General features: G+C 56.0%; 5 protein-coding genes across 5 annotated transcripts; 3 read left to right on the top strand and 2 right to left on the bottom strand.

The window, feature by feature from the left end:
- The first annotated feature begins 118 nt into the window (after positions 1-118).
- BCV69DRAFT_285131 (cytochrome P450) lies at positions 119-2,675 on the top strand. The gene is made up of 3 exons (XM_025493290.1): positions 119-881; positions 970-1,647; positions 1,731-2,675. Exons 1-3 carry the CDS (start codon positions 380-382, stop codon positions 2,432-2,434), a joined length of 1,884 nt encoding a protein of 627 aa, XP_025345662.1. The 5' UTR covers positions 119-379; the 3' UTR covers positions 2,435-2,675.
- BCV69DRAFT_76167 (TTL-domain-containing protein) lies at positions 2,211-4,448 on the bottom strand. The gene is made up of 3 exons (XM_025495502.1): positions 3,583-4,448; positions 2,959-3,504; positions 2,211-2,844 (listed from the first exon to the last, which is right to left on the bottom strand). The coding sequence occupies exons 1-3, from the start codon at positions 4,414-4,416 to the stop codon at positions 2,674-2,676; spliced, it is 1,551 nt and encodes a 516-aa protein (XP_025345661.1). The 5' UTR covers positions 4,417-4,448; the 3' UTR covers positions 2,211-2,673.
- A 92-nt stretch (positions 4,449-4,540) lies between these two features.
- On the top strand, positions 4,541-6,181 carry BCV69DRAFT_285130 (Isy1-like splicing factor). Its single transcript, XM_025493289.1, has 3 exons — positions 4,541-4,864; positions 4,956-5,130; positions 5,232-6,181. The coding sequence occupies exons 1-3, from the start codon at positions 4,660-4,662 to the stop codon at positions 5,872-5,874; spliced, it is 1,023 nt and encodes a 340-aa protein (XP_025345660.1). The 5' UTR covers positions 4,541-4,659; the 3' UTR covers positions 5,875-6,181.
- On the bottom strand, positions 5,942-7,236 carry BCV69DRAFT_285129 (hypothetical protein). The gene is made up of 2 exons (XM_025493288.1): positions 6,269-7,236; positions 5,942-6,185 (listed from the first exon to the last, which is right to left on the bottom strand). The coding sequence occupies exons 1-2, from the start codon at positions 7,201-7,203 to the stop codon at positions 6,074-6,076; spliced, it is 1,047 nt and encodes a 348-aa protein (XP_025345659.1). The 5' UTR covers positions 7,204-7,236; the 3' UTR covers positions 5,942-6,073.
- Positions 7,237-7,436: 200 nt separating this feature from the next.
- Positions 7,437-10,506, top strand: BCV69DRAFT_285128 (hypothetical protein). Its single transcript, XM_025493287.1, has one exon. The coding sequence runs from the start codon at positions 7,475-7,477 to the stop codon at positions 10,439-10,441; it is 2,967 nt and encodes a 988-aa protein (XP_025345658.1). The 5' UTR covers positions 7,437-7,474; the 3' UTR covers positions 10,442-10,506.
- Positions 10,507-10,642: the final 136 nt, after the last annotated feature.

Genomic DNA, 10,642 nt, shown 5'->3' with positions numbered 1-10,642 from the left:
GACAGGCAGGCAGGCAGGGCGTGCGCATCTGCATCTGCACCGGATTGCTCAGCGCCGCTCCCTCGCTCGTCTGGCTCCCTGGCCCGGCATTCAGTCGAGCCTAGTGCGCCGAGGGACATCCGATACCGGTGTCGAGCTTACAAGAGAGAGAGAGAGGAGGGAGGCAGACGTCCTTTCTACCCTGCGTATCCATTCCTTCCTCACCATCTATCCTATCCCATCCCATCTATCTCTAAGAGTCACCTAGAAACAGACTTCGGAGACACACGTCCAGTCAAGGCCACTCAGTCCGTCCTGCTGGCTTCTGTCTAGCCGTCTGAAACGAGCTGCAAGGATATTCACTACTCTTGCCGCCATCGCTGCGAAGCCTACTCTCATCATGGTTTCCTCTTCCCCCTTCCTCGCGCCCTACTCAATCTCTCTCCCATTCACTTCCTACTCGACGCCACCAGTGCCCCTTCCTGCATTCGTGTTGCTCAGTCTAGTAGCCATCCCCATCCTCGCCATTCTAAGCGCAGTCGTCTTCCTCCTCGGCGGATCCCTCAAGCGCATCATCTTCCTACACGTCATCCCCCTCGATGAATACCGTAACATCCCCCGACCACGGTACACAGGCAGCCTATGGAGCTTCCCCATCTTTGGACATCTTTCTCAGATTCGAAAGGCTCCTCCTGCCGAGGCTCACTTGGCATATGCAGAGGAGACCGGAAGCTGGGTCTACTGCTACCGGACCATGTTCTACCACCCTAGGCTCTGGATCGGTGATGTAAAGGGACTGCTTTACATCCTCAGTCAGCAGCAGGCCTATGACTACCCCAAGCCGGGAGACAGCAGGAAATTCCTTGACGAGCTGCTAGGCAAGGGAATTCTCAGCGCTGAAGGTGAGTAGTGGCAGTATAGCTGGCGTGACCGGTATGCCCCCAGCCGATTCTGACTTACTCTTCTCTTCCGTACTTGAACTTTTTCCAGGCGACATTCACCGCCGCCAAAGACGTGTAGTAGCTCCTGCATTCAGCGTCTCCTCCGTACGCTCCTTCACGCCATCCTTCTTCAAGCATTCCCTGCACCTCGTCCGGGTCATCGAAGAGCTCATCGACCGCACCGAGGGCCCTGCCGAAAAATCTTTCCTGGGCGGCCAGTCAGACTACGCCTCCAAAGTTTCTCGCAAGGGCGAGCCCGTCTTTGATGTCGGCTTCTGGCTTGGCAAATGCACACTTGACATCATCGGTGAGAATGGCTTCGGCTACGACTTCAAGTCCCTCGAATCAAAGGACTCAGGGGATGGAGATGATCTCGGCTCCACACTCAATGCTCTCTTCAGCTCCACGTCGGGTCTCAAGGTAACGGACATCCTACGGATCTTCCTCCAGACTCGCCCAGGAATGGGCTGGATTCGTAAGCTTCCCTCGAAGCGAGCTGACAATCGCCGGAACATGTATTTGGCCATGGAGCGGGCTGCGCAGAAGATCATTTCTGCCAAGCGAGAGGAGATCAAGAAGGAGATGGCAGCACTGGGCGAAAAGGGGCTGAGCAAGAGTGCATTCGATGAGGACATTGATGGAGGCAAGGCAAAGGACTTGTTGCACTTGACCATGAGGGCGAATATGGCTAGCGACCTGCGTGCCAACGAGAAGCTGGATGATGATGGTGAGTGCGAGCGATGGGCCTCTCTGCGCATGCCAGACCTGATAATGTTCCCATTCACCTCGACTTTCTTCCCCCGTCTCCAGAGCTCCTCGGTCAGATGACTTCATTCATGCTCGCCGGGCACGAGACGACCTCTACGCAAACGCAATGGGCCCTCTACTGTCTGTCCACGCACCCTGAAGTGGTCAGCAAGATGCGCGCCGAAATCGAGTCCGTCTTCGGTGACCAAGAGGAGATTTCCTACGACGAAGTGCAAAACATGCAATACCTCGATTGTGTCACAAAGGAGATGCACCGCTGTTACGCCCCCGTCACCTCCACTGCACGTATGTGTCTCAAGGACGATGTGATTCCATTGGGAAAGAGCTACGCACTCCGCGACGGCAGCGGTACATTCGACTCTGTTCGCGTCTTTAAGAATCAAGACCTGATCATCCCCCTGCAAGTGGTCAACTTCAGCGAGCCCGTCTGGGGTCCCACGGCAAGAGAATTCGACCCTTCTCGTTGGCTACCAGAAAATCTCCCCGCCTCGGCAAGAGATTCCGGCCTGCCCATGCACATCCTCACTTTCCTCTCTGGCCCCCGCTCCTGTGTTGGTCAACGCTTCGCCATTGTAGAATTCAAGGTTCTACTGGCCTGTCTAGTGAGGAATTTCGATTTTGAGAGGGTAGAAGGATGGAATATCGAACCGAAGCAGGAAATTGTTCTTAGGGGAGTTGTGACGGGACAGGAAAAAGTGGGAATGCAGATGCCGCTCAGGGTCAAGAAGGCTCGTGCTAGGACGTAGGTCGCTCCGGGCGTTCGTTCTCGACAAGACGCTCCTCAGGCGTCTAATACGAGGCGAGGTGAGGCGAGGCGAGGCAAGGACTTGACGACGGGCCACTGAAAGGAATGTGCAGGGTCCCACAATGCTTGCATCTTACGTCTTATAGCCTCATGTCTAGTAATCTTATTCGACTTGATGACCAGAAACCAGACCGAAACCTCAGCCCAACTGAAGCCTAGCCCAGCCCTCATCTATCTAGTCTACCAATTTCCCCTCATCTGTTCCTCAAAACATAGACTCATCCCTGAAGTCGCGTCTGCTTCTGCTTCTGTATTCAGGGTCTCTCCTAGAACGGCAAGTCTTAGTGAAGCGCAGAAGAGGTCGTCGATAGTCTTTTGCAAACGAGGACCTGATTGCGCAAAGTCCGGTTGCTGATCAAGGCAAAGGGAGACCCGGAGATGGGAAGGAGTTAGCGACTGCCCACTAATGCTTTCTTTCTTTTCCTTTTTTTCTTTTCTAAGGGAAGGAGGAGAGAGAGTACTCACAGCATTTACTTCGAGGAGCCACATTCTCCACCCTCCCCTCTCCCCCTCGCCCTCCCCCTCCCAACCAACCATGAGGTCTACACCGAGCACCTCCCAGCATCCCTCCCACATGAGCCAATTGGTGGAACCACTCCCCTTGGCTGCAGCCTCAAAAGTTGCGCCAATCGTGGCCTTTGCGAGAGATTTGAGTCGCTGCCAATCCTCCCCTGTCAGCTTGCCTCCAGTACGACCACCTGGGCGACTTGGGGCATACCTCGCCCCTTCTCTACAGAGGTCCGAAAGTAGGTGAACATTCTCCTGCGCTAAGCGTCCATCCTCTGTAAGGGACCCATCCGCGTGCAAGCAGGTATTTGTAAGGTGAATCTTCGGGTCGCAATCCTCCGTGGGGTCCTGGTAAGGAGCAGGGGCGAAGAGGGCTAGCATTTCGTCCCAGAGATGGACGCGTAGACCGCCGATGCAGAGGACGTAGGCTCGGAGGTGGAATTTGCGATACGATGTGGGATGGGAGGAGTTGGGGGCGATTAGGAGGGGACGGGAGAGGTATTCCTGAGAGAGAGAAAGAGCAGAAAGTGTGGGTGAGTAAGGGGGAAAGGGAGCCTCTCAGAACTCTTCTTCGCAACTCACTTGAATGACAAAATGCCGCAGCTGCCCTAGTAGGACACCATTGTCGCCCTCGTCCTCGCCCTCAATCTCCTCTTCCTGCTCTCCCTCGCTATCACTCCCCTTGTCACTATCCTCGTCCCCCTCCCACTCCTCTAGAATCCCCTGCAGCGCCTCGAGACTATCAAACATCTTGATCCCCATTCCTCGATCGGCCATTCCAGCCTTGAGGATAAACCACTTCTTTTCCTCTCCCTCGCCCTCAGCCTTGTCGAGGATCTCTTTGAGGTCGTAGAGCTCATCTATGAGCAACTCGTCTAGATCGTCTGCGAATTGAATGTCTACAGACCAAGTGCGCGGCAGGTAGGAGAGGGCAGATCGAGACCCTTGACCCGCCACTGCTGCTGCTGAGGAGGAGGAGGAGCTTTTGACAGAGTGCGATTGGATACTACTGTAGAGCCAGTTCTTCCGTATGAGTGCCTTGCGAATCGGGTATGAGGAGGCAGAGGAGGCAGAGGTGCTGCTGCCCGAGGCTCGTGAAGGGTGAATGGAATCAAAGGGGATCAAGTCGTAGTCCATCAAGTAGAGAGTCCTTTGTGCACTAGAGCTAGAGCTGGAGCTGGAGCTCTCAGTCCCCGATTCTTCCTGCACCCATTGCACCGTATCCTCATCTGTCTGCCCGCTATGCGCCCGTTCGTGGAGGGTCCATCCTGCAGGAGCGAGAGTGGAGTGAGCTGCCCGCAGGACGGAGGAGTGCGTGTAGAGAGCGCCGGGAAAGGAGATGAAGGCGTGCTTGCTTGCGCTTGTGCTGGAATGGCTGGGACCTTCTCCCTTGTCTTGGCTGGCGCTGGCTGCCATGGTATGCTGAGGACTGTAGGGTATTGCGTATGGCAACTCGCAGGAGAATCGGAAGATCCCAATTGTGTCCAAGTCAAAATTCCCATCGACTGTGCGCCTGGGCCAAGCCTCACTTCCGTCCATCCCTCCGCATCGACGCACGACTGCTTCCCTTTACAACCCATCTCATCTTCACCTTGGCCCATCTGAGGTGTACTGGTCTCCCTTCATCTACTTCTCCCCACTCTCGACCCGCCATCCACCATGGCGCGCAATCAAGAGAAAGCCCAGTCTATGCTCTACCGCTTCCGCGAGTCGCAAGCAGCAGAGCTCGGCATCTCCCTCGGCCGATCTAAAGACCAACGACGTCCCCGACTGGCGAGCTCAGTCAAAGACCTGCGGGAGTGTGAGAAATGGAGGGGAGATGTACTCAGGGAGATTAGTAGGAAGGTCTCGAAGATTCAGGATTGTGAGTTGCTGAAGCGGAAGATGAGATGATGAAATGGGCGGGAGACACTGACTGATCTCTACTGTCTTCCTCTCCTACTACCCTCTGACAGTCGGCTTGACGGACTATGAAGTGCGGGATATCAATGATGAGATCAACAAGCTGCTGCGGGAGAAGAATCACTGGGAGAATCAGATCATTGCACTTGGAGGGGCAAACTACAAGCGCGGCATTCGGTCCATGGTTGATGATGCAGGGAGGGAGATTCCTGGTACAAGAGGGTACAAGTGAGGACCACTGAGCTGGCAAGGATGTGACATGATATGAGACCATATTTACTGACGTTGCCTTGCTGGCTCCTCCACTGCCTCACTCTCTCGCTGTACAGGTACTTCGGCCGAGCCAAAGATCTCCCAGGCGTAAAGGAGCTCCTCTCCTCTTCCTCGTCCACCGCCAGAGCCCAAGAGCAAGAATCCTACAAAGCCGAAAAGTATCGTCGCTTTATGAACCAGCCTCCAGCATATTGGGGTGACGAAGACGAAGAGGATGGGGTCTTGTTGGCAGAAGAGGAGGAGAGGGAGAGGGAAATGTGGCAGGATGGATTGGAGGAGGTGGCAGAGGCTCTTGGTGGCTCGGCCGACGCGGCTGGATTGCCGATGGAATTGCCCAGACGGAAGGCTCGGAATCTCAGGGAAGTCATGGCCTCCTCGTCCAGCAGCAGCAGCAGCAGCAGCAGCAGCACTACGGCTCCAGCAAAGACAGACCCGACACAGGACCCAACATCGTCGTCCTCAGCCGGTGCCGATGCCCCTCTCACAGAGGACGGGAAGCGCAAGAGTTCCACCGCTGGGGAGGAAGAGGAAGACAACTCCAAGCGTCCTCGACCTCAGGAGGACCTTCTAGCACAGATCCTCCCCGCTCTGGACGCCTCGCAGCTCTCCCAACCAGTGGTGCCCAATCGACAGGAGACGGAGAAGTTTATTCTACGCGAGAGGAAGAGGATGTTGCGTGAGGAGTATGTTGGAAAGTGAGTGAGTGCGTGAGGGGAGGGAGAAGGGAGAGTGGGGAAGCTGCACAGAGAGAGGTATTAGAGGAGGGGAGAAGAGAGCAATACCAAGAAGTTCAGGCGTCACTGCGTTTCGGTCGCAATACTGCGGTATGAGAAGTCTGCTATTTATCTATCGAGCACTGCAATCTGGAGCCCACGGTCCCCCCCGTTACGCTTGCTGCTCATGAGCTGGCGGCTGCTACTGCTCTGCTGGCCACGAGTTCGTCGAACCTCTTGTCCATCTCTGAGAGAGACGTCGAGAGTTGATGAGGGGGTGCAGGGCTTGCAAGGCCGCTGTACGGGATGAGATGTATCACGGGTCAGACTAGAACTCGCTATCACTGCAATCTACGTCGACTACGTCTCTTTCTACTCACTTTAGGTATTCTTGTCCAGGGTTACCGAGCTTGCTCTGAGGGTTGAGGTAGCCAGCCAGTACAGCCAGATTCGCCTTGACTTCCTTTGCCAGTCCATTCTTTCCCTCCTCTGCATCACCTCCCTGTTGTAGCGAAGTCCCCGCCTCCCTTACACTCTCTTCTGCCTTTTTCCACTCTCCCCTTCTCATCAATGCCACTCCCCTTCCCATTCTCATACTAGCCAATCTACCCCCTTTACCCTCTTCAGAAGAAGCAGCGAGGGAGCTGAATTCATCGTAGACGTAGTAGGCCTGTTGGGCTGGTCTGCCACCCTTGTAAACGCCTAGAGAAGCCTCTACTAGCTGGATTACCAAAGAGTCCTCGGCCCAGGTTCGAGCGGAGTCGTACAGCTTTTGTGCTACGTCGGGTCGGTGGATGAGGAGGAGGATGTGCACTGCGAGGGCAATACTGCCCAGATTCTTCTGTGGGTCTCCCCCTGCAGCGGCAGAGTTCACCTTTAGTGTTTCGAGGGCACCAATGGGATCCTGATCTAGGTATTGTGTTGTAGCAAGGAGACATTCCACTTGTTCTTCCTCTCCATCAAAGTATTCTACACCCTCGATGATAGCCTCGTGCACCTCGCTTAAAGCCACAACTTGATTGCCAAGATCGCGATCCTCCTCCTGCTCCTCCCCGCCTGCTCCTGGTGTACTCGCAGCGACGGCCTCGATGACGTCTGTGAAGATGCGCAGAGCCTTGGTGGTGCTTTCCCCCAGAGGGGCAGAGTGGGCATCGATGAGAGAGCGGGCAGCAGAGGTGTTGGGTGGGGAGAGGGCTAGGTGGGCTCGGACGGAGAAGCATACATCGAGGGGTCCGGGAGAGTTAAGGGAGCTGACGTGTGCGATGCAGCCTGGGAAGGCAGACTTGTAGAAGAGTGTCGAGGTGAGAGATGACATCCTGGGCGGGAGAGTGGTGGGTATTGGTATTGGTGATGCGGTGGTAGAGGTGCAATGGAAGGTGTTGGTTGCGCTGCCACACGGACACACAGCCAATCCACTCCACGCACCCACGCACGCACAGGCAGCGCCTCGCCTCGGCGCGCGTCAAAGGCAAGAAGAAGTGGTCATGGTCCAAGGTCGAGAGGGAAAGCAGTCCTGCCTCGCTATCAGTCATCCTCTCTCACCCACGTCCTCGCCGCAGATGGAGTATGGCGATAGCAGCAGCAGGATGCCTTCTGCCATCGACGACCATCAGGACATTCCCTTTCACTCGCCCGTGCTGGCCTACTTTCCCCGCAAGTCAGCCCACGATGCCATCCCCATACCGCCCACCCCCACCTCCCCTTCTATCATCTCCTCGCTCCTCACCTCGGCAGGTGTAGACGCTACCCTCTACCCACCACGGACATATCCAGAGCTCGGCGAGCTGATCCTCGCAGTGCAGGACTCGCTCTTTGATACCCTGCGCCGCAATGCCCTCCTCTACTACCTCCTGCTCGACTACCACCTCCTCCCTGCGGACAAGTCAGGGTACGCATCTGCCGTGACCTCCCTCTCGTCTCTCGCTCCACGCTCTCCCATCATTGCGCAATTTGCCATCAACCACCTCCTCCCCGCCTTCTGGACGGACAGCGTCGAGCGAGGATTCTGGAGGTTCGACAAGGGATTGCACAATGAAGCTGTTCCCTGGCTCAATAATGCCAACTCGAGTGCGTATGCGAACCATATACTCAGGACACTGAGCCCATTGAGGAGCAATGAGCAACCCTTCAACAAAGCAGAATGCCTGATCAAGTACGTTAGAATCGCCAAGCCCATTCTGCCCGAGACACAGGCGGATCTAGATGTGGTGGAAGCAGTCGTCGTTGGCAAGGCAATCGTCGAAGGTCTGCAAGGCGCACTGGAGCTCATTAGAGAGAGACCCATTTCAGAGCATAAGATTCTCTTTGCTACCCTGTGGCAGTGGCTCTTTCAACTTCAGCAGAGCAGCCAGACTACCCACATCCGCTCCTCTCTGCTGCAGTCAGTCATCGCTCTGCCGCTCTCGGACAGCGAGGTGCAGACACTAGTCGCCTTTTCTCTGGGCCGCAACGCAAGCCCAAGCACAAAGACTTCCTCTTCGGCACTGCTTCGAGCTCGTCAGCTTGCATTGGATACGCTGCTGGTACGTTTGCTCAATGCAGGTCGAGTGCTGGACGCGCTCAAGGTCAATAGTCTTGCGGAAGAATCGCAGGGAAATGCTACAGTCGAGGAAGAAGGGGGCGAAGCAGGAGCTCAAAGGCGCAAGAAGAGGAGGGAAATGCTGAGGCTGGCAAGGGAGATGTTGCCAAAGGTGGTCAGGAGTCAATTGGAAGAGATGAGGGTGGCAGAGGAGGAGAAGAGCGCTGAATCGTCCTCAAGAGACGACCAGATGGAAGAAGACGTCGTCGCTTCAGAGACGATAGCAGAATTCGCACAATCTCCAGCCCCAACTGCCAGCTTCAATGCCGGTACTCCAAGTTCAAACGTTCCCATCAGAGGCTACATGCACAACCGCCTCGCAGAATCGACTTCCTCATCGCGCCTCTTAATGGCAGCAACCCCCCCACCTCCTCAACAACGTTCTACCCCCGTCCATCAGCGAGTACACGTCCCCCTCATCTCGCAGTCTCCCCTCGCATTTGCAGCAAGTCGTGGCGAGGCATCCTTCTCGCGTGCTTCGCCCTCTGGCACACGCTTCACTCCTACACCTGGTAGGGCACAAGCGCCAGCTCAGGCACGTTCCGGTGATGCAGCGGCGGGAGAGTCGGAAGAAGGCCCGTATGCTCGACTGGCCGCGCAGCTCGCATCTCAAGCTAATGGAGAGGGCCAAGCAGGCGCAGCACCAGGTGACGAGAGTGTTCTTCTTGCCTCTCTCCTCCCACAAAAGAGGAGTCTTGCCACACGCAGGCTGGACGCTGAAGCTTCAGCTTCTGCTTCTGCCAGCGGAGGAGAAGGAGCGCGAGCAGTCGAAGATGGTGGAGACGCTTCATTCGAGCAGCAGCACAGTCGCGGCGGGTTCGAGGTTCCCAAGCGACGCTACACCAAGAAGCACCAGGTGAGCTCAAAGAAGAGCGAAACGCCAGCTGGGGCTAGGAATGCTAGGAATGCTTCTGCCAGTCCGGCCCCGGCTCCGGCCAGGGAGGGGCAAACCAGTAGGACTCGAGGTGCCTCGGGACTTAGGAAGAGCACGACGATGAGTAGCTTAGTGAACGCTGCTCCGCAACGAGAGGACGAGGAAGCTCCAGCCCTCCCTGCAAGCAGAAAGACACCGCGAAGCACAGGTGGAAAGAAGCAGTCCACTGCTGCTCCAACCACGCCAGCAACGGGGACCCGCCGCTCCACCCGAGCTCAATCCGAATCCGTGCCTGGCTCGTTCCCAGGCGCAGCGCCAAGCGATGAAGACGGCGAGGGTGATGCTCAAGAAGAAGAGTCTGCGCAACGTCAACAACAACAAGAGAGGAATGCTGATGCCCCGCCTGAGATGCTCGAGCTTCCCTCGGCAGGTCGACCCACCTCTCGCAGCAGCAGCAGTAAGAAGGGTGCGAGTACAGGTACACCGCGCAGGACTACTCGCGCGAAGACTCCTTCTGCCTCTGCCTCTGCCTCTGCCACAAAGGGAGGTGCAGGAGCAGCAGTAGGGCCTACCGAGTCTACACCTGTTCGCAGGTCTGCTCGTCGAACCAACACCAATACCAATACCAATACCAATACCAATACCAATGCCACTACCAAATCGCGCAACACTCGAGGCTCTTCCCGCGCTTCTTCTGTTCTTTCATCCCGCTTTGGAGATGGAGATGAGGACGAGGACGAGGATGGGGGTGGAGATGGGTATGGGTACGGAGAGGAGGATGGAGAACAAGGGGATGCGCTTGGTCATCAATTGGACTTTGGAAGTGCAAGTGCAAGTAGAAGTAGAAGCAAAGGAAGAAATCTCCGCACTCGGACTAGAAGTATGAGTGTTCTTAGTACTAGTACCGCAGCTGATGAGGATCAGGGTGAGGATGAGGATGAGGAGAGAGGTCAGGGTAGTGCTGGGGAAGAGGGAGTGGAAGATGGGCTGCACAAGGAGGATGGGGATGGGGATGGGGATGAAACTGCTACGAGGCGTGGAGCTGGAGGTGGAGGAGCAATGGTGGGAAAACCGGTCAGGAGGAGTGGGAGAAGACGCTGATCCTCCTGTCTCTGTCTCTGTCTCAATCTCTGTCTCCGCCGCAATCTCAATCTCAATCTCAATCTCGATCTGTTGTTGTTCTGTTTACACTTTGGGCTGAGCAATGCAGCGTGAATAGCGCAATGGATATGGACATGGATGTGCGCGTGCGTTTGGATACGCATAGTGCGAGTGGATATGAAATACACGTTTATGCGTATG

This window comes from Pseudomicrostroma glucosiphilum (assembly GCF_003144135.1).
Source record: "Pseudomicrostroma glucosiphilum strain MCA 4718 unplaced genomic scaffold BCV69scaffold_16, whole genome shotgun sequence".
Lineage (NCBI taxonomy): Eukaryota > Fungi > Basidiomycota > Exobasidiomycetes > Microstromatales > Microstromataceae > Microstroma > Microstroma glucosiphilum.
Note: the sequence above shows the minus strand (reverse complement) of the source record. Positions and strands in the feature narration are given on the sequence as shown.

What these genes read in the sequence shown, in the direction of transcription:
- BCV69DRAFT_285131 (XM_025493290.1), top strand. Translation starts at nt 380, where the DNA reads ATGGTTTCCTCTTCCCCCTTCCTCGCGCCCTACTCAATCTCTCTCCCA. An exon ending in GGGAATTCTCAGCGCTGAAG is followed by an intron (nt 882 to 969) that starts GTGAGTAGTGGC and finishes AACTTTTTCCAG; the next exon opens with GCGACATTCACCGCCGCCAA. An exon ending in CGAGAAGCTGGATGATGATG is followed by an intron (nt 1,648 to 1,730) that starts GTGAGTGCGAGC and finishes CCCCGTCTCCAG; the next exon opens with AGCTCCTCGGTCAGATGACT.
- BCV69DRAFT_76167 (XM_025495502.1), bottom strand. Translation starts at nt 4,416, where the DNA reads ATGGCAGCCAGCGCCAGCCAAGACAAGGGAGAAGGTCCCAGCCATTCC. An exon ending in TGCGGCATTTTGTCATTCAA is followed by an intron (nt 3,505 to 3,582) that starts GTGAGTTGCGAA and finishes TCTCTCTCTCAG; the next exon opens with GAATACCTCTCCCGTCCCCT. An exon ending in GGCTCCTCGAAGTAAATGCT is followed by an intron (nt 2,845 to 2,958) that starts GTGAGTACTCTC and finishes TGCCTTGATCAG; the next exon opens with CAACCGGACTTTGCGCAATC.
- BCV69DRAFT_285129 (XM_025493288.1), bottom strand. Translation starts at nt 7,203, where the DNA reads ATGTCATCTCTCACCTCGACACTCTTCTACAAGTCTGCCTTCCCAGGC. An exon ending in CCTGGACAAGAATACCTAAA is followed by an intron (nt 6,186 to 6,268) that starts GTGAGTAGAAAG and finishes CATCCCGTACAG; the next exon opens with CGGCCTTGCAAGCCCTGCAC.
- BCV69DRAFT_285128 (XM_025493287.1), top strand. Translation starts at nt 7,475, where the DNA reads ATGCCTTCTGCCATCGACGACCATCAGGACATTCCCTTTCACTCGCCC.
- BCV69DRAFT_285130 (XM_025493289.1), top strand. Translation starts at nt 4,660, where the DNA reads ATGGCGCGCAATCAAGAGAAAGCCCAGTCTATGCTCTACCGCTTCCGC. An exon ending in GGTCTCGAAGATTCAGGATT is followed by an intron (nt 4,865 to 4,955) that starts GTGAGTTGCTGA and finishes ACCCTCTGACAG; the next exon opens with TCGGCTTGACGGACTATGAA. An exon ending in CCTGGTACAAGAGGGTACAA is followed by an intron (nt 5,131 to 5,231) that starts GTGAGGACCACT and finishes CTCGCTGTACAG; the next exon opens with GTACTTCGGCCGAGCCAAAG.